Here is a 22,027-nt window from a genome sequence, read left to right on the forward strand (position 1 = left end):
AGTATAGAGGAAAATTACTGAATTTAAGAGTATGGAAAATGTGTGATTTAGGTGACAAAAAATATTATTGAATGATTTTACAATCAGCTAATTGTAATTGTAAGATTTTCTAGACATGCCACCTTAGCTGAGAAATTGCTGATTCTCTGTTTTGTTTCTGTATGCAAGTTAGCCACATAGTCTGCTGCATTAGACTTGCTTTTATGATTCTCATGTATCAGCTATCCTATCATGAATAAAAGCTATTTGCCACAACATAATTTATATGTCCAAGGAATTTATTAATGACAAGACTACAGTCAGATTTTTACATCATATGTTGAATTTTACTTCATTTTCCCCCAAGTAGAGAAAAAACAAAATCACAACCAAATTAACTGGTGGATTACTTGGCTTTTAGTAATGGATGGAAATAATTGTAACAGGGATAGAGAATCCCCACTTCAGATTTTACCGTAGAAATTGATTCCTGGTGAGGAGCCTTACAAAAAAATTGCTAATTGTTGTTGACCATCATGGAACTCATAAAACTGAAAGAAAATGTATGCCAGAGCTTGCACTACAGTAGAAAAAAAATGGCAATTATGCCCAAAGCTGAAAATGGTCCATATGAATCATTACTATGCCCCCCGTAAAAAAAACACCAAACTTAAAAGTAAAATAAAGCCCCCCCAAAAAAAAGTGAAATATTGCTCCTTCGTGCCATGTCTTATAGTATGACTCATTTCAGCTAGGTTTACTGCAGTCTGGGCTCCTAGATGCATTCTATGGGAAACAGAACTAATAACTCCAGTTGGAGCATGCTCGGGTATTATCTTATTGTAGTCATATCTCTTGTCCTTCCATGTCTAGTGTGGGGAGCACTACCTCTGATAATGTGGAACATGTGGACAAAACATGGGACGTTTATTAATAGTTTACCAATAACTCCAACTAGGGAGTTCACTGAATGGAAAATTGTGTTTGACTATACTTACAAAAAGTTCCTTTGATGAAGAGATACAATTCAGTATTATTTACAATGGATATCAGTTAAAACAATTCTTAACACTGAATGTGTGGCAGACCCTTTCACTGTAGAACAATGAGGAATGTGGATTTTTAGGACTCAGAATGAGAATGCTCCTCCTAAAGAGGTATGATTTTTCTGGACGAACATTTTCCATATTCCACAGGGTTAAAGTGGAAACAAATGCTCTTGTTTGAATTAAGAAGTGAAATTATTATAGTCATATTAGACAATGCAGTGACACTTGTAAACATGTCTGAGGAAATGTTGTGTACTATACTGAATGGAAGAGGAACCTAAGAGAATAAATGACTTTTCCTCAGTGGAATGATCTAATTAATTGTACAGAGCGATTTTTTTTTCATCTTCATCCTTATAACTACAGGGACATAAGGCTTTTTTGTTAGGTTCCCATAGTAATGAGTAGAATGGAGTAAGGATATACAGAAAAAGAGTTGGGGTAGTGGGAGTTTTGGAAGTGTGGATGTAGTGTAACTTGTCAACTCTCAGTACCTTCTTCTTGTCTTTATATTAGATTACATTTGCTTGACGGCAGAGAAGGATATTTAATCTGTCTAGTCAGCCATTTAAGGGACTTTAACAGCTTACTTCCCTCTAACCCTACCTTCCTGGATAATTTCTTCCACTTTTTTTATGCCCTTTCAAATGCATCTGCAGATACCCCATTCACCTGTTCTAGTAATCCATTGCATGGGACTACAGCCATTTCTGTTGAAGAGCTCTTTTTGGTGATTTAGGAAGCAGCTAGTTTGTACTGTTTGCTGCCGTTATGTAATTACTTGTACAAAGCTGCTTTCCAAAGATGACAACAGAGCTAGCGGCTTGGGTGTCATGGCTCTTATGTTCTTCCTGTGCCTGCCTTATAATATCCTGCTTTGTGGGTTGCTAAAATGACAAGAGGCAACTTTTGCTTTTCTTTTTATTGCTGTTCTTAGTTGTGTGGTGTATGTTTTTCTTTGCTACACCTTCGTGGATTGGTTGTTTAACAAAGATTTTTCCATTTCAGTTGTTTTGTGTTCCTGTTCATTTACTGTGCTGCTGTCATCTTCTACTGCCTTTAGTCTGGGAATATCCTATTACTTGTTTATCTGCCATATCTGCCCATCCTCACAGGCATTGCTTGAAGCTTACTTCCACACACCCACCCCATTCAGATTTTTCCATGTTCTTTCTTTTTTGTTTACTCTTTGCCTTGTAAGATTGGGTTAAATATCTATGACTTTGCTCTTGCTATAACTGCTCATTTGTAATTAGTGCATATTACACTACTGGGACTTTATTGCATCTAGGAGCAGGTCAAATGATTGTACTTTAATTGGGTCTGGGTACTGCAGCTGTGAAATTTATGTCCATTTATTCCTTAACCATCTCCTTCATGTGAAATAGTTTGAATTATATAACCTATGGATTTTTTCAAAATAAACAGATAAAAATGAAAACATTAAATACATGTTTATTGCTAGTCATGTTGCGCTGTTTGGTATAAGGAGTTTTGGGCATAAACAGGTTTCTACAGCATTTTTATCATTATCATAATGTTCAACAAATGTAAACACCTGAAAATCTAAATCAGGTTAAGTTACATGTATTGTTTTGCAGGGTTTTGTCCCTGGTCTGGTTGAAAAGTTGGCAAGGAAAGATTATGAACTTATTGGAAAACTTTTCTACAAGGACTGCCAAAGCCTGGAGCAATGGAAAATTGGTTGGTTTGTTCTAAACAAGCCATGGCTGTGGTTCTGTCAGGAAGATGAGAGTGCAAAAGAGGAATCAGTACATCTGAAGCGTCTGCAGGAACTCAGTAAGATGACACACTCTTTTTTTATTTTTATGTAATTCTTACATTGCATTTTACTTTAAAACTTTCCTAAATAGTTCTGTCTTTCATGATGCTGTATTTCACTAATGTAAAAATGTATTATTAGAAATTTTATTTTCTTAACCACTGATTGAAATGTTTCTTTTCAGCTAGTGATATTTAGAAGGAAAACTGCAAACTTAGGGACAGTTACAAAGTAGGTAGTACCTCTCAGCAGTATGTCTTTTGGAAGGTAGGAGGAAACTGTAATACTGAGAGAAAACCTACATGGACATCATGGAAACTCATGACAGACAATACGTATCTGTCATCCAAAGATTCATTTTTGAATGTTAGAACTGTTTGGGATTAACAGCAATAACTTTTGGCCAACTAAAAATCATTTTGGATTGATGAAAATAAATAAAACTGTTTTGTCTGATGTATCAGTGTAGTGCAGTATCTGGAGGCAAATAAATTAAAATGTGAGCCTAGGGTTTGAGGAAACTGAAAAAGTTCTTATTGAATGCTAAGATTTGAACCAGCCGGTTTCATTGCAAGTGAGTTTGACTTACACAAACACAAAAAAAAAAAGTAGGTTTCTCCAAATATGTTTACCCCCAGCATGCTGCAGAAAACGGCTTAAGTTCATTTCTCATTTACCACACTCATGTGGAATTATTTATTTATTTATTATTTAAAATAATATTTGATTTGCCCACAGACCCCCTACTTTTTCATGTTTTTTAAGTTCTTCATTGGTGGGCCAGTTGTTTGTAGTCCCATCTACATTTGGCAGCTCAGTTTCCATGTGTTAAAAATAATGGTGACTCTTGTTAACTGTGTAAACAGAATTTCATGTACCACTGATGCCCACTTCTTCTTCCCAAACTGTTTACTTCTTTTAGCTCTTTTTTCATCAGTCTCCACATGTATGTCACAGGTGTAACATATATTCAAAAAAAAAAACACAAAATACACCAGCAAACCAGCAGCAACTTCTGTTTTAATAAGCAATAGTGATCTGGCACCTCAGCAATTCGTTTTCAAGGATCACAATAATACAATTACAGTTGCCTTAAATATCCAAATACAAGCAGCCACTTAGCATTATCCAATTAATTAATTAAATATTAATTGATGCAATTTTACAAAAACTGTCTTCATTTAAAAAAAATTATACATAATATATATATATATATATATATATATATATCGCAATTCATATAAAGAATTATAAAAAACACAAAACATCAAATATATAAATCCGCACAAAATCCATACAAAATACCCTCTAAAAATCATTCTGAAATTTAAATATCATTCTAGTTTCTAACTTCAGTTCTTGCAAAACCTTTCTTGCCTAGAGGGGGTGACTGTATTGGTAAGTTACTGGAGTTAGAAACTAGAATGATATTTAAATTTCAGACTTTAAGGCCTAGTGGCTTAAATCAAGAAGATGGCATATAACACATTTTCAGAGTCATGACAGTTTAGTACTATGTATTTAGTATAATGTATTTAAAGTAGAATGATTTGTATAGGGTATTTTGTATGGATTGTGTGTGGATGTATATATTTGATGTTTTGTATTTTTTGTAATTCTTTATATGAATTGTGATATATGTATTTATATCACAAGTCAAATGGTTTCAGAGCCAGCAAAGGGAAGTCCACTGACATGTCATTCAGGTTGTTTGCAATAGATCTTATGCAAAATGCAGCCTAATATAAATCTGCAAAGCATTTACATCAGCAGTATGGCAAGATTATAAAGTGACTGCCAGACAGTCAACCCTCAATTAAATCCTAACATCTTCTCCAAATAAAATATCATCCCATGGAGCTCTGTCAGACAACCTAAATGATCATTTACAAATGTACTCCATAAGGTACCAGGGCAACAGCCCGAAAACACATTGTTACAGCCAGGTAATAAAACATACTGCTTTTCCTGAAGGCACTTGTATTAATAGAATACATCTCCTTATCTGGGAGTCACTAAAGACTCTCCCGTTGATGATGCTGTCTCTTGAGTTCAACAAAACTTTCCTAGTTTTAAATGCACTAGCCCTCTTCAGAATTAAAAGAATCATAGCCAAGCCTGTCCCATTGCTATTCTTAGCAATAAACAACTCACAAAACAAAGACAGTATATGGAAGGTCTAGACAAAATTTAAAAAAAAAAATTAAACAACTTCTTTGCTAGCATGTAGATGACTAAGAAACCTAACAATAGAATCTGTTACCAAAGATAAAAACTACCTAGTCAATCAGAACATAAACACTAATAATCCAAAATAGTTTCAGGCCTCAGTCAATAAACTCTTAAATTCAGGACAAGCTATACAGCCAGCACCAGTCACACAGAAACGACACCTTGGAAAATGTAAACAAAATAATCCTATGCAAATAATTATGGAATCTTACTTCATTTAACAAGGACACCTTTATATTTCAGATATCCTTCATCAGTTGTACCAAACTTAAGACCTTGCCTCTAGATGAAACAGTCACTTCAGTGCAACTTTTCTCAACATTATCAACTGTCTTACTCCAATTTGTACAAAAAGAATTGTATCAAGCCCTGCAGCTTGTTTAGCCAAAGAAATAAAACAGCTTATGTCACAAAGAGATAGTCTGGATAGAAAGGCACTGTAGTAAAACATACACCACCTTAAACATTTTTAGACTATATACAAAATGCTAAAAACAAACTAAATAAGACAAACAGCCCTATTATCCTAGTCTTCAGAAGAAATAGCAAAACAATTACAAACTGTTCTGGACTACATTAAATAATATACCCAACCCTGGCCACACGACCACACCTCTACCAGACGCAAAAGGACTGCTGATAGTATTGCTAACTCTGTTCAATAACGACTTTGTCCGAACAGTACATAGCTTGTTCAAAGATAACCCTGCTATTCCCATCTCCCTACCAACCTATATTGAAAACAATCCTCCTTCTTTCAAGTTTGAGTCTGTCCATGTAGCTACCATTAAAATATGTTTTAAAAACTTGAAACCCACCACCCTAGCCATTGATAATTTACCAGGTGAATATATTAAAATGGCAGCAGATGTCTTTATATACCCTGTGCTTATCCTGATAAACTGACAACAGAGAATTTTGTCCCCTCACTCTGAAAAAACATGTTTATCATTCCATTTTCCAACTATAGACCTATAGCTGTCCTATATCCTCTCTATGTGGTTCTTTAAAAATGCATCCATTCTCAGCTTCTCAACTACCTTAGCAATAATAACCTTCTTTCTCAGACTCAGCATGGCTTCTGACCCCACCATAGCACAAACACTGCCATCCTTAGTTTCACTAACACCATATGCATTTACATAAATACCAATAACCTTGTATCTTCTATTTTCTTAGACCTGTCTAAAGGCATTGGTACAGTTTGTCATCAGAACTGACTTACAAATCTCTGTTTTTAGTTTATATCCTCTCTATGTGGTTCTTTAAAAATGCATCCATTCTCAGCTTCTCAACTACCTTAGCAATAATAACCTTCTTTCTCAGACTCAGCATGGCTTCTGACCCCACCATAGCACAAACACTGCCATCCTTAGTTTCACTAACACCATATGCATTTACATAAATACCAATAACCTTGTATCTTCTATTTTCTTAGACCTGTCTAAAGGCATTGGTACAGTTTGTCATCAGAAATGACTTACAAATCTCTGTTTTTAGGACTTGATTACTCATATCTCTTATAGTTTTAGAGATGGCTACCAAATAAGCACCTAGCTGTAAAAGGGCAAAACAAATACTCAGTATTTCTCCTCATCTGTGTTGGTGTTCCTCAAGGACCAGTTCTAGAACCATTACTGTTTAACATCTTTATAAATTATCTTCATACTGGAGACAACCATGCCAGCATAGTGCAGTACTCAGATGACTCTAGCCTTATCTATCCTGGCCTAGGACAGAGCTTGTGGACAGCTTGACTGTAACCAAGAATCTCACCTGTCCAATTATACCTGTTCAACTCTTGGTTTTGCTCCTGCTCTGCACCTAGATAATCATACCAGCCATCACTCTAACTGTATATTCTTATAACCTCTTTTCTATTTGTATAAAGCCAATACATTGCCTGCCCCCATTTTGGGTATGTCATATGTATGTTATTACATTGTCTGCCCCTATTTTGGGTATGTCATATGTATATTACACTGTCTGCCCCTATTTTGGGTATATCATATGTATGTTATTACATTGTCTGCCCCTATTTTGAGTATATCATATGTATGTTATTACATTGTCTGTCCCTATTTTGGGTATATCATATGTATGTTATTACATTGTCTGCCCCTGGATTGGGTATATCATATGTATGTTATTACATTGTCTACCCCTGGTTTGGGTATATCATATGTATGTTATTATGTTATTTGATTTTCTTTTTTGTCTTTTCGTCTTGCCTATGTATGCTTTTGGAAACTGTTTGTATTTTTCAAACCTGCTTTGGGTAGTTTAAAATTTGTAATCAGATGTTATGTTTTAAAAGTTTTATGCTTTAATATGAATTACAGACTATGTTTCCATTGTTTTATGTTTCAATATTGTAAATATGGAGCTTTTCTACTTGGGCTTCCACTGAATAGGAGTTTTGCCCAGTTGAACTATCCTGATCAACAAATGGAAATAAATACATATATACATACATACATACATAAATAAATAACTTCTCAACTGTCGATTAAATAATCAGATTCTTTCTTCAACCCAGCCCAGCTTCAGTCCTCATCACAGCACAGCTATTGCTTTAATAAATTTTGCTAATACTGACAACACCCACAGAAATGCTGAAAACTCTCAGCCTTAGGGCTTACCAACTCAGCACTGTAGTGGTTCCATGGCTACCACTCAAACAGAGCACAAGCTTTGAAATGGAAAATAATTTCTCTACCTTGCCAGTAAGTATTTGTGTCCCACAAGGATCTATACTAGGCTTCATACTTTTTCAATCAGTGACCTCTACAATGCTACAAAACATGCCTCCCTAGTTCAATACACTTATGACTCAGCCTAATCTGCTCTCACAAATCTCACTCTCTGAACTCCATGACCTTCCACAATAATCCTTTTTATTGTTTGAAACATAGCTAAATAATTCACAACTACTTCTAAAGCCTAGAAACATAACAACTCTTAACCCCAAAACTCATCTCTACCAAAACAACACTATTCACTATCATCTCCGCATGATAGAACAAGTAAAGCACACAAAATTACTGGTTATCATCATAGATAACCACAAGAGGCACAAATGTCTTGGACATAGAACTCACTAACATGGGAGTGCATTGCACACCCCACCCCAAGTGATGTCCTGTCTGCTAAGATCGGACCTTAAATCAGTCTTGTTTGATGTAATTATAAGACCAGATACTCCATCAAGCTCAAAAATGCTTACAAATTGCCTCCTACTAAGTGTTGGTATAAGAAGTTTCAAAGCCCCCTCAAATGCATATTACACAGATTCCTATGCAGAGATGTACACCAATGCCATGTATAATCACTTAAGCAGTTGAATAGAATCGGCTGTACCTGACCAGTTTTAAACCAGGTCCTGCCAAAAAAAGAAGCCACCATGTTGGGACCCCAAGTATAAACAGGCTATAAGGCAGGACAAATAAACTAATGTTCAAGAAACAGGCTATACAACAAGACAAAGAAACTAATGTCCAAGAAAGAGAGGGAACTGGATCAGCAGAGGAAGAAATCCCTCTGATCTTGTCAAGTCCTCCAAAGCTAATTACAAAGCAACAACAGCCTCCCTAGCTAAGGATAATCACAAGGCATTCTTTAACTACGTCCAAAAATCTAAAAAGGAATACTCAGCTATGTACTGAACTTGTTGTGGATGACATCACCCATTCTCAAACAGCAGAAATAGCCAACCTGATAGCTGACAGATTTGTAGAAAACTTCATCCCCCATCCACTCCAGTCATCCCCCAGAGCAGGTCATTTTGGCATTCTCCAAGGCCAAAAACATGGTTTCACTGGGAACAGGCAACATCCCAGGTTGCCTTTTAAACAACTTAAAACATGACTTAGCAGACCCACTTGGATCCCTGTTTAACCATAGCCTGAGAACTGGTGATATTCCAGTGGAATGAAGGGCAGCAGCAGTAATCCATCTGTGCAAAAGGGGATCATCAGCCGACCCAGGAAATTATAGGCACATAAGCTTGAATAGCCTCATCTGCAAGGACATGGAGAAAATCATTATGGACCTTATTAACAAGGATATAGGTAATCTGTTATTTCTGGACCCAACCCATTGTGGACTTGTTAAAGATAGATCATACCTCTTAAACATGGTTGACTTCTTTGAGAAAGTGACCAAGGCCCTGGATGAGGAAGAGACAGTGCATTATGCCTGTCTTGACCTAGCCAAGGCATTTGACACAATCCCCCACTCACATGTTATAGAGAGACTCTCCCAATTGAGAATCAACCCCTATATTACCAGTTGGGTAGCCAATCGGCTCATTGACAAGACACATATCGTCAAACTGGGTGACTTCACCCCTAGCTAAAGACCAGACAACAGTAGCGTACCACAGAGTTCTGTTCTGGGCCACTTACTGTTTGGGACTTATTTCTCAGAAGTCCAGGCAAACTTGGCCTGCCTGTGGCTGACCAGATTTGCTGATGACTGCAAATTTGAAGCAATCATTGAGTCCACCAGTGATGTTAATGCACTGCAGACAGAGTTAACGCAGACAAATGATTAGTGCCAAAGCCATGAAATAAAGCTAAATTAAAAAATGCATCATTATTCTTTTTTGAAAAGCTGACATCCCTGCTAATTACATTATAGACAGTATCCCCCACCCCTTAGTGTATACCCAGTGGTACATGATCTGGGTACTCAAGTTGATCACAATTTGAACTTTGACCGCCAGGTATCCATAGTAGTAAGGAAATCCTTCTACATGGCACATCTTATAAGTAAAGGCATCACACCTAGATCTATGGATGTTATAATTCCGTCATACTCGGCCCTCATCAGACCAGTAATTGAGTACAATGCTCCCTTTTGCATGTTCCTCACCAGACACCTACAACAATTGGAGAGACGACAGAGGTTTCTCACCAAGAAATTACAGGATACAAAAAACAAATCTAACATGGAAAGACTGAAAGCACTGTCACTGTATTCTGTCTCCTACAGGTTGCTAAGGGATGACGTGTGTCTTGCTTACAGGGCAGTGTCTGACTCGGCCCTGATGGAAATGCTACACATTTGTAAAACAAACTGCAGGAGCATCACTCACTCCAGGGATATTAACCTAGTCTCTGACATGAACAGGTCATGCTGAAGAGATACATACATCTCCCAGAGACTGCCACATCTCTGGATCAAGCTTCCAATTCAAGTGGAACAGAGCCCCTCCCTGATCCTCTTCTAACGCAACCTAGATCAGTTGATGGGTGACCACAGATTCACTCTTGGGGTGGTGTCTGTGTCCCTCCTGGATAGAGGAAGTCAGTAGTAAATACCATAGACACTCACCTATGCAAACCACTCAGCTAACCACTGACAATTGGGGCAACATGGGATAAATATGTCCAGGCTTGTAATGGCTCTAAGGCCTTTAGCCTAATAACATCCTGCGAACCTATGACCATATAACCAGTTGAAATGTGACTACCATGTATCACAAGTATTTAAAAAAGTCATCAGAAGCTAGGTACATTATACAGAACCTACCTCATTGACATAGCCAGAAGACATATAACCTTTACTTTCTTACTGCCACCTCTCCTCTGTGCTGCTGTAATCTTCATTAACCTTCAAATGTTCATCATATTGATCACTGCTGCAGCAGCCTTAGATGTGTGGGTTATATGCTGCCAAGGATGTAACAGCTGGGCAGCTTCCAAAGCTTCAGGGCACCTTCCAGGCACCCAACCTGTCAACCAGCTCAAGCAGAGCTAATTAAAAGACATGTTTGGTTGTGAAGACCTTAGAGCTTTACTGCCGTCAAAGAGTATTGTCCTCTGAGGCTTTCGAGGATTGACGGTCGGGTTTCTTTTGCTGGGCAGAAAAGTTCCCTTTGGGGAAAAAAAAAACTTCCATTTTGTATTTTGTTGATGTTTTATTACTTTCCTCTTCAGGAAAGTTGTTTTAATGCTAGGAGTGTTGTTTTAATGGACTGTCTGAAGACTGTAACAAACTTTTAAATGGAGGTTATCCGCATCCTCTGCAGCTTTTTGGGGTCCCGTCAATGGGCAAGGGAGAGACACTCTTGTTGATCCTGGGATAAGGAACAGAGAAGGTTTTCCTGTTTTGTCAGCTGGGAAGCAGCTGCTGTCATTAATAACATCATTAAGACCATTTTATTCTGCCACAGAAAAAAAAAATAAAATAAACAGAAAAACAAGCATGTAAATACTCTTCCTCCTCAAATTTCTCTGGGTAGGAAGAGTCTACTGGGTCTTGCTCAGGGTTTAATTCAGGCTGTTGATCCTTCCTGTAAAGTAGTTTCTGGTAAAAGAAGGACGGATTCCTCTTTTTCTGATGAGATTCAAGTTTCTGAATCTGAACAGGAAGATGCGGGGACAGATGCATGTTTTCTTCTTTAGAGTTCTCGTTCTGAGTCAGAGGAAAGCTTAGCGTTTGATTTTTCCCTGTGCAAGTTTCTCTTGTCTCTGACACTATTGCTAATATGTTCCAGTGTTTTCAGTGGGAGAACACTGACATTTCTCAGTCCCTCAGAAAATACTATTGAGTTGTTACAGAAGGATTTACCAAAACCCACACCCATTCCTCCTGTTCTGTCTGCTTTAGAGGAGGTTTGTTTCACTGACTGCAGTTTTTATCATAGTCAGCTAACTGCCCCTAACAAGGCAAATAGTATAAAGTTCTCAGTCTTTTAAAACGTTTACACTTAATATTCCCAAGCCTTACCCAGCAGCTATAGCTGTAGTTGATTTGCTACTAAGCACTTAGTTAATTCCAAGCCTACTCTTTGTGATAAGGATGGGAAAATTAGTGATAGGTATGGGAAACAAGTACGCACCCCTACAACTTCGATTTTCAGAATTTTGAATTGCAGGGCTCATATGATAACGTTTGCTTGGACAAATTGTGAACGTGAGAGGATTGTATTATCTGCAGTTTCTTCTTGTAAGGAAAAACCTGCTTTAAATAACTTTTTTTTTTCTATTGTACAGGCACTATTCAGTGTTTGCAGAGTGTTTGTGGCTATTGTGTATGACTCTTGATAATATTTCCAGGGCTATGGCCACTGGTTCTGTTTTAAGGTGGTTTGCATGGCTGCATTCTCAGAACCTTCCAGATAATGTTAAAAATGAGATTTTAAATTTCCCCTTGGATAGAGATTTAGTGTTTGGCCCCCCAAAAAAAATTCAGGAAAACAGACATTTAAGAAGAAATGGAGTGGGTTTTCTAAAAAGATTTTTTTGAACCTCCCAAAATCAAGGACAGTCCAACAAGTCTGAATGACTGTTCATGAAACCTTGTAACCCCCTCCCAACCTGGTCCCTTTTTTCTTCTAGAAAGTATAAGTCTCCATTTTTCTATTTGGCAACAGATTGTTTCAAACGGATTCTAAAAATCATTAATCATAGTTACAGGTGGCAGCAGAAGGAAATTCTCCTTTACAGGGAGTCATTCCTCATTCTCCAGATCAGACTGTTTTGTTTCTGGTTGGTTTGGATTTTTTAAGAATGTTTTAGCCTAGATGAGGTTGCAAACTAGACTGAGAACATATAGTAGTTTCAATTGGTAAACTATGTATCAGAATTCATGAGGCTCTGTCAGCTCCAGTGTCAAGGTACCATTTTGTAGAGATACTGGATCCCCATTATGCATAAGAGCATTCATGAAGTAGCTGTGTAATTTACAGATAAATCATCCATACCTATCTCACAAAGCCTCTACAGAGAATTCCCTGCTGTAGACAGACAGACAGTGCTCCTGAATAGAAATATAATAAACAACAGTGTGGATTCACATGGCATATGTTTAATCAGTCTTACCCAATGCAGCCATACAACAATGTCACCTCCAAAGTTACATTGGGAAATCCAATTGATGTAGTTGTATTTGATTATGTAAAGTTGGTGGAAAAAGTAAATAGTATGGGATAATGAACTCCATTAGGTAAAGTAAATGATTAGGTCATATGAGGCAGAAAGCTGCATTTGGGAAACATATTAAAGTCTGCACCTTATGACTACAGGGGTATTACAAGGTTTGGAGCCATGACTGAGAAAAATTCTTCAGTCTTAAGATGTTCTGGAGAGTGTACTCTCCCCTATATAAACTCAGTATGTAGCAAATATATCCAAAATCTCATTAGGTAAAAAAAAACTACCTGACTTGAAGTTAAATCTCTTAACTTCACAAATAGATCGCTCAACTTTCTTGTGTCGTAACTTAAGAGCCAAATATTATTAGGGTTTGCGAGTAACTTCAAAGTTAGTTAATTTTAAATTACTCAATGTCAGATCAGTTTTATACTGTAGATGCTCTATTAAATGTAGTCTGGTCTGTTTTAGCTTATCCACTGAGTTGGGAGTGACAGATTCACCTGCTGACTGCACTAATACCAACCAGCGATATAAGGCCGAAAACTTCCCCCTCTGTATATTCAACCTTATTTTTTTTAAATTCCTTAACCTGTGATGTTAAACCCATTTTAAGTTCAGTACACCACAGGGGAAATATATTTAAGTTCTCACTTCTGATAGATTCCCTCTTGGTGAACAATTGCTGCACTGAGTGCTCAAAAGCCAAACTACATATAAAAAGGTTAACTTTCCAAATAGAGGTACCCATGACTCATGCTGCTATTTCATTAAGATTAGCCCATGATCAGACAGCGCAACAGAAAGAATTGTTAGAGATTCAGTTAAGTGACTATGTTCCCCTGTTATCATTACCTTATCTATTTTGTAAAAAGAGGCATAATGGAGAGTAGGGGCTACTCCTACCTCTTTGATTTAGGGTCATATAGACATCAATGACAGCTGTATAGTCCAAATAACATTTTGATTTTGAACCTGCTGGGGAAAGGTAGATTAATCTGGGGCTAGACTGCACCTCTGATGTAGCAAGTACAACCTGCCAAAGACCCCTCATCAAAACTAACAGATTCTCTTAATAAATTAAAGACTTCACCCACAGATGTACAGATGAAAAGAAATGATTAATGACAGTGTGTAACCTTTCATCTAAGAGACCTCTAAAAAGGTTGAAGTGATCCCACTTATCTACTTTGCACTCTACAGTTTGAAAAATGATTCCTCTCTGAACTATGTACGTAACCGTGCTGTATTGATCCTCAGAATATGTTGCAGTATTGTGTACTATGTATGGTGTATCACAGAAGGCCAAGGATTACCTTTCATTTAAATGGGTCTCTTGCAAAAAAAGAAATGTGTGTGTATATATATATATATATATATATATATATATATATATATATATCTATGGATCTAGGACAGTTGATCGAAAGACCAACTGTCCGAATCCAACCCTACCGAACACCGTTTACCGAAACTGCTTTCACCGAAAAAGCAGTTTCAGTAAACGGAAGATAAAACACACACACACACACACACACACACACACACACACACAAAAACAAACAAAACAAACACACACACCATGTTTACGCTCCACCCCCCACACCCCCTACTTTTATATTCTCACTTCGAGATCGCACTACAGTGGGGAAAAAGGAATATTCCCTTATCCCCACTGTAGTCCGATCTTGCCCTCTACCACTTCCCCTGATTCCCTGTACTTTTACAAAAGTTTTGCGAAAAAGTCCTTTCGCGAAACTGTGACAGCTCGTTTCACTTTCGGTGAAACAGGCTTTCGGTAGACTGTCCTAGATCCATATATATATATATATATATATATATATATATATATATATATATATGCATGTGTATATGTTTGGGGGCAACTTCCTTAAGATGATTTTTATTTTAGGTCTTTAACCAGGTTCACTACCGCATTTACTTTCAGGAAAATTAGTGTATGTAACATATCAAAGTATAAAGTGTATAAACAAAAACTTCTTAAGAAAAACCTCAAAACTGACTCCCCTTGCCAGATGTTACATGTCTTTAATTAGTTCCAAGTACACGTTTAACCTAACTAAACTTTCACAACTGCTACTAATGTTCTGCACTATGCATTCCATCACATGAAAAACGAAATCAAAATAACCTGAAGAAAAGCAGTTAGAACACAAGTAATTGTAATTCTTATCAGTTTAATCCAAAACACTCTTGTGTCCATATCTCTTGGTAAGTAGCTTCCATGGAGGAGGTAATAACCTCGATGCTTGGATGAAGACAGTCAAAAGTTGCCCACCCTGTCAGGGTGCACGCAAGAAAAAGCAGATGGTTAAAGAATCATCACAATTTCCTTCACAGAATACATTTATGACTCAGTCCTTGTGCCTGCCATGGATTTCACTATTACTGTTGTAGTATATTTATTCCATTGTATTCACTGACTCTAGAAAATATCAATGGCTGTAGCATACAGTGTACAGTAAGTGGCCATAGCCATCAAATTCAACTCAGCAACAACATGGAAACTTGAGAGTGTGGTCATTGTTAGAGAGAAATTAGTGTGTCTGTTATTTGTGTACATGTCCTGTGCATGTGTGGCCTAATCGGAGGTGTAAGTTCCTTGAGTATGGTCTGAAGAGCAGTGTCGTCTGTACTCATATGTGGGTGACAGTGGTTTAGGGATTCTTCTGACCATTGTGAAACAAGTGAGTCATATAGAGTCTGGATTCATTGGTATTATAGAATGACTGAAGTAAATTCCCTTCTTGTGTCTAATTCGATGCTTAGTTTTCTGTTCTTCTTATCTTTACACCTTCATGTTTTCCTTTGAGGTATCTGTAATGTGGCTACGGCTTACAAAAGACTCCTAGAGTGCAGCCCCCTACCTGCTAAATTAAATAATTCATTTGATGATAATGAAATTGCATTCAATGAAAACAGTATCAGTGAGGTCATGGTAGAAAGTGAAATTAATTTTCCTCTGTTAGTCAAGCTGTAATTTACAAAGGGACATGGATTACGGGTATAATTTTATTTATTATCAGAATTCCATCATGAAAATGGAAGTGTTACTGCATGCTTATCAATAGTAAATAAATAGAGGACCACGGTGTGTTAAAGAATTATGATTGCAGTGTATTTTAAGAAATTTCACATTTTTAAATTAATTTACAGCCGTTTGTTGTACTCAAGATGGAAGTGGAGAAAAGACAGATATACTGCTGCTAGTGGAAAAAGGAAGGTATGCTTTTCCCCGATTATTCTTTATATTAATGAAAGCTGCTTAGTTCATTTGTACTGTGTTAGTGTGACATTTGTATTGTGCAGTGTGTGGTCTGCCTTGAGTTTACCTCGCCTGCAATGCGCGCACACACACAAACACACACACTCTGATATTGTAACTGTGTGCCTTAACTGTAGTGCTGAATTTGCAGGCTTCAGTGCTGTGGCTAACCAGCTTAAATATATTAAATGCATTTAAATTGAAAGGTAAAGCAGAAAACTGTTTTACTTATTAATTTAAAGTATTTATTTTGTGTTGAAATACTTTCCTTTTCAGAAGTCTAGGTGATGTTACTGCTCAGACTGCCATCACAGAGAAACTGTATAGGTCATTGACACGTGCTGGCAGGAGTGAAAGTGTTAAATGCTAGTTATAAAAACACGCGACTAAAAGATAATTATTGTTTTCTAAAGAACCTGGAAGGAAAACTATGCATTTAATTCTAGTAATGGCTTTGCATACTTTGTTCTCCTTGATAGCAAGGCATTATATTTGATTGTTTTGTGTTATTTTTGTATATATTCGGGACTTTATCTTCTTAGACTATTTAGTTTGTCTGGCTACCAGTTATTCTTTTTCATCATTTGTAAATCTCATATTTATAAATATTTTGTTTACAGTGCTGACAGCTTTGCTGTACACTGACATTAATTCTTCTGGTTTCACTCCATCTGGTATATTTACTTTTCACTTGACAACATTTTTCAGATAGATAAGCTGGCAGACATGACTACAATCCTTCATTTGGCCTCACTTGCTTGAAGGAGAACTGTATAAAAATGTAGGGATGAAACAGAATCACAATCTGCATCTTTTTAAAACTTTGTGCCACACATTAACATAATGATATGTGATGGTATGTTCAGAGTGCACTTTATGTAGCTCAAGTTTCTGTACAAGTGTGGAAAAGGGTTGGGGGCTAACAATTATCAAAAGAGTGTTCAACTCTAAGTACGACAAATATAATTTATATAGGTTTTAAAAAGTGAAATAATTATTACCGCTATTAATGGTTATATGGTATTGATCGTGACTTTTAAAGAAGCAGATTCATTGAGTTTTATTGCTCTCTGGCTGCTCAGAGACATTGCTACCAGCATTTTGCAGTTTTCTAACCTGTCTTTCTACGTTAATTATTTTCTGCTCCATGACGTCCTTTTCTGCTTACTTTCACATAGCTGCCCATCTGCATTATGTAGTGTCATCTACGATCTGTTAATCATGATGCACAAAGCTGTGTATGACCTAGGACTTGTTTAACTTCAAGACATCCTGAAAGCCTCTTGCTGAACTAAAATTGTTTGCCTGGGCAAAGAAAAGCTGTGGAAAAGCTGTTGAAGATTCCCAAAGTGAGGCAGTCGGCTGTTACAATAATAAAAAAGCATGTTGTTTTGACTTCTGCCTTGGGGTGGCCTACTTCATTTGCTTAGAGACTGCCCATTCCATCATCATTAACAAAGAAGCTAAAATATATCTTTTAAACAAGATTTTTACGTATCTTAAAATGATTGTATACTCCAAATATAGATCTATTAGTTATGTTTACTGGATTGGATTATTAATTTTCAGTGTGCTATATTTGTGAATGTACTTGTATTAAATCTGTGCAGCACTTGGACTAGAAAAAATATGCTTTGGAATAAAACTGACTTAAAGGAGTGACTGACCCCTCACTTGTAATATAAACTGGGTTATTCTTCTTTTCTAAATGTTATATATTATGGGACAACTTCTGTTTTTTCATATTACGCCATTTTATCTGTACTCCCAGATTGGGCAGTCACGGTGGTGCAGAGGTTAGCGTTGCCATCTCACAGCAAGAGGTACTCCGGTTCGATCCTCAGCTGGGGTGCCTTCTGTGCGGAGTCTGCATGTCCTCCTGTGGTCGCGTGGGTTTCCTCCAGGTGCTCCGTTTTCCTCCCACATCCCAAAGACATCCTGTAGGTGGATTGGACACTCTAAATTGGCCCTAGGTGTGAGTGCATGCATGTGTGTGTGCCTTCCGTGGAAGGTTGGGCACTGGGCTGGCAAATCGACACCATAAAACAGTGGTGCAGAGGTTAGCGTTGCCATCTCACAGCAAGAGGTACTCCGGTTCGATCTTCAGCTGGGGTGCCTTCTGTGCGGAGTCTGCATGTCCTCCCTGTGGTCGCGTGGGTTTCCTCCGGGTGCTCCGTTTTCCTCCCACATCCCAAAGACATCCTGTAGGTGGATTGGACACTGTAAATTGGCCCTAGGTGTGAGTGCATGCATGTGTGTGTGCCTTCCTGGAAGGTTGGGCACCGGGCTGGCAAATTGACACCATAAAACTCCACTGCCACTCATGAGCAGACAGGTGATCCACTGTAGTGACCCCTAACCGGGAAAAGCCGGAAGTAGAAGAAGAAGATCTGTATTCCCAGATTAGTTACATGTATTTCTCAAAATAATTTTCTTGCATTGTGTCTTAGCCATTACCCTTGCAAAGTTTGGCATATATTATTTATTTGTTTATTTATTTCACATTTGTTAACCAGGTTAATCCATCTGAGCACAGGCCCATTTTCAGTGGAGACCTGAAGAGAAAAGCTCCAAGAAAAATAATTACAATTTATCAGTAATGGACTTCACAAAGTAACAAAGACCATTTTACAACAGATAAACATAATAAGATAGTTTGCTTTTGTAAAAAAGAAAAAGAAGCTTAATAATAACCAAGTAATTATTGAGATGAAATCAATAGTACATTCCATAAAGAAAAATGCAAGTCAATAAGCTAAACAGAGCACAGACAGCAACCTTACTGTTCCAAGAAGGAGATACATTAGATAATGGGAGAAGAAACAGGATTAGGTAGGGTCATGGCAGGGGCATAACCATGTATTCAGGAAAACGTTCTTTTTTGAAGTGGTTAGTGTGATTAATGCAGAGTAAATTGAAAGGCAGGGTGTTCCAGAATTTTGTTATGGAGGATTTGTATAAGAGATTGCCAATGTTCATTTTGGAACTATACATTTGGAATAGGAGTTTGTTGGTACTACGTAAGGGGTAGGAGGTGGTATAGTAGGTGACTAGATTGGAGAGAGAGGGACAAGTAATTGATTTATTGAGAAGGAAGTGGATTATTTGGAGTTGAGATAATTTGAGTTGATGGGAAAGATCAATCTATTTTAGCTTATTAAGAGCAAGACAATGATGGGTGGAGTTAGGTAAGTTAGCTGCAAACTTTGCAATTTTATTATACGTTTGTTCCAGTTTGGCGAGCAGACCGGATTGAAGGTTAGTAAGAACTGGGGCGCCATTGAGGAGGCTAGGAAGTAGGTAGACTTGTGCCAGGGATAGTCTGGAATCAGAGGATAGAAATTTTTATTACGATGTAAAAGACCACGTTTTTGATTGGTTTTCTTAACAGATTGCTTGATGTGTAAGTCAGATTTAAGTTGGCCATCAATTGTTATCCCTAGTAATTTTGTATGACTGTCTACGTTGATGATGGTTCTATTCAAGAAAGAGACAGAGAAGGAGAGCTTGAGATGATCAGTCGCCCTGGGGAGAAAAAAAAGGAGTTTTGTTTTTTTCAAATTTAGAATAAGTTGATTTTCATTAAGCTACATCTCAACTGAGAGGAAAGTTTGTTGTGTAAATGTTTGAAGTTGTGAGATTGAGTTCGAAAATGTGATCAGAGTGGAGTCATCCACATATTTTTGAATTAAGGTTGAGTGGGTAGTGGATGAATGGAGATCATTGGTAAAGATATTAAAAAGTAGAGGTCCCAGGATAGAGCCCTGTGGTCTGCCAGTGTGAATTGGTAGAAACTCAGAACAAGAAGACTGCTATTTGACAGACTGTAGTCTGCCTGAGAGATAGCTGGAGAACCAAGAGAGATTTGAGATGGAAAGATTTAAGTCAGCCAGTTTCTCTAGCAGTCTGGAGTGAGGTACTGTGTCAACTGCTTTTTAAAGGTCTAAGAACAGAGAAGAGACTAGTTTGTTGATATCTGTAGCTTCAGCGATAGAGTGAGTAAAGGATAGAAGGGCAGTAGAGGTACTGTGTTTAGGTTGAAAACCATGTTGGATAGGAGTAAGGAGGTTATTGTGGATGAGGAATTTCAGTAACTGATTATGTATGCATTTTTCAAGAATTTTGGATAGTGGGAATAGTATAGGAATGAGTCTGTAACTGGTGGGATCAATGGAGTTGCCACCTTTGTGGAGGGGAATCACATAGAAAGACTTCCAGATGTTGGGTACAGTAGCTTGTCTAATAGATCTATTAATAAGTATTGTGACTGGATAGGTGATAGTGTTAGCAGCTAGTTTCAGGTATTAGAGGATAGACTGTCAGCAGAAGGAGAACAGGGTTTAAGTTTTAGTAGGAGATACTTTATGTACTAGGTTGCGATAGGGTTGAGAGAGAAATATGTTTCATTATTTGTGCTTTAACGATGTGTTTTTGAGGAGAGGTTGTGGTTGACATTAGTTAATTTGCTAATGGTATCTGTAAAGAAATGATTGAGGAGGGAGGCAGTGTCTTGGTCTGAGAGTTTGGGGTATGGGCTGGGAGTTTGGGGTTTACCCAGGACTGAGTTAATATTTCTCCAGAAGGTTTTAGGATTGGATTGATGTGGATTGTGCTTTGAGGTAATTTTTTTTTTTTTATCATTATATATTTGCTTTTTGGTATGATTTCTTATTTCTTTGAATAATTGGTGCTGAGAGGGGGATTTCATTTTTTGCCAGGTTTTTCAGGTGGAGTCTCTTTTGAGCAATATTGAATGAATATCTTTACTGAGCCAGGGGCATAGTTTAATTTTATTCTTATTTTGTGCGAAAGTGCTAAATCTCGTAGGTATATTAGTTGCCATTTACAATTTATTTTATGTATACTTTTTGCAATGTACTTTTCTAGGCATGCAAGAGCCCCAGAAGGACCTCTCTTAGATTGAATTGTGTCATGGTAAGGTGACATTTCTACTGAAAAACTTGCAAATTGTGTGGCAGCATATGTAGACATAGCATGCTTGAATATAATGATTTTGTGAAAATAGGTTTAGAAGATGATCTGTACCTATATACTTAAATGACTGCAGAGAGAAGTATTTTATGTGATGTTCACCCTGTCCCTTCTGACCACCAATCCTCCCCCGGCTGAACTGAAGCCCATTTTGTAGCAGTGGGGTGTCCCCAGATCTACTAGGCTGTGAGTCACACATCCCAACAATAACAGTGTGTTTGTGTAAGTCGCTAACCCCACCCCATGTTGTGTGTGGGGGGTGCGACTGGCTGCTCACATCATTACTGTGACTCTCACTGACCTCCCCCTTTGATGGCCCACTGCTGTGCACTGACTAATGAGTCCTTCCAATGGTGCAGATAGCCAGTGTCTCTACCAAGGCGGTTGCAATAGGACTACGGAATCACTCTCAGTTGCTAAGATGCCAGTGAGGGCACAAACTACTCATATGCTTTCATGTATGATGGCTTCCGCTTACTGCCCTCACTCCTACATTGTACTGGGTACATCCTCTCTGCAGAGGAATTAATGGGCTGAGTCTGATAGGAAAGAGATGGATTATTAGCAAGCACATTTGCAACAAAACACTTAGAGAAAAAAAGAACCCCAATAGCATTTGTAGGTTCATAGGTTGGTACTAGGCTATCAGCCCTAGGGCCTATACAAGCCTATCCATAACAATTCCCTGGCTATTTCTTCCCACAATATTTACTTCCCTAGACCCCTGTCTAGCAGGGTGACTGATGTGATCCCCGGGGTGAATTTCCTATCTCCCATCCAATCATCAAGGTTCCTTTTGAAGAGGGCCAAAGAGGCGCTTTGCTTG

The 22,027-nt window shown here is 37.7% G+C and overlaps 1 protein-coding gene across 1 annotated transcript in view; it reads left to right on the top strand.

The window, feature by feature from the left end:
* Positions 1-22,027, top strand: part of ARAP2 (ArfGAP with RhoGAP domain, ankyrin repeat and PH domain 2) — a 2,678,178-nt gene that overhangs the window by 1,747,394 nt on the left and 908,757 nt on the right. Inside the window, exons 18-19 of the mRNA XM_044062089.1 lie at positions 2,630-2,828; positions 16,101-16,167. Of these exons, the coding sequence (XP_043918024.1) occupies positions 2,630-2,828; positions 16,101-16,167 (266 nt within the window). The remainder of the gene's footprint in view (positions 1-2,629; positions 2,829-16,100; positions 16,168-22,027) is intronic.

The sequence above is a fragment of the Protopterus annectens genome, chromosome 2.part1, assembly GCF_019279795.1.
Source record: "Protopterus annectens isolate FY-2018-M chromosome 2.part1, PAN1.0, whole genome shotgun sequence".
In the NCBI taxonomy this organism is placed as follows: domain Eukaryota; kingdom Metazoa; phylum Chordata; order Ceratodontiformes; family Protopteridae; genus Protopterus; species Protopterus annectens.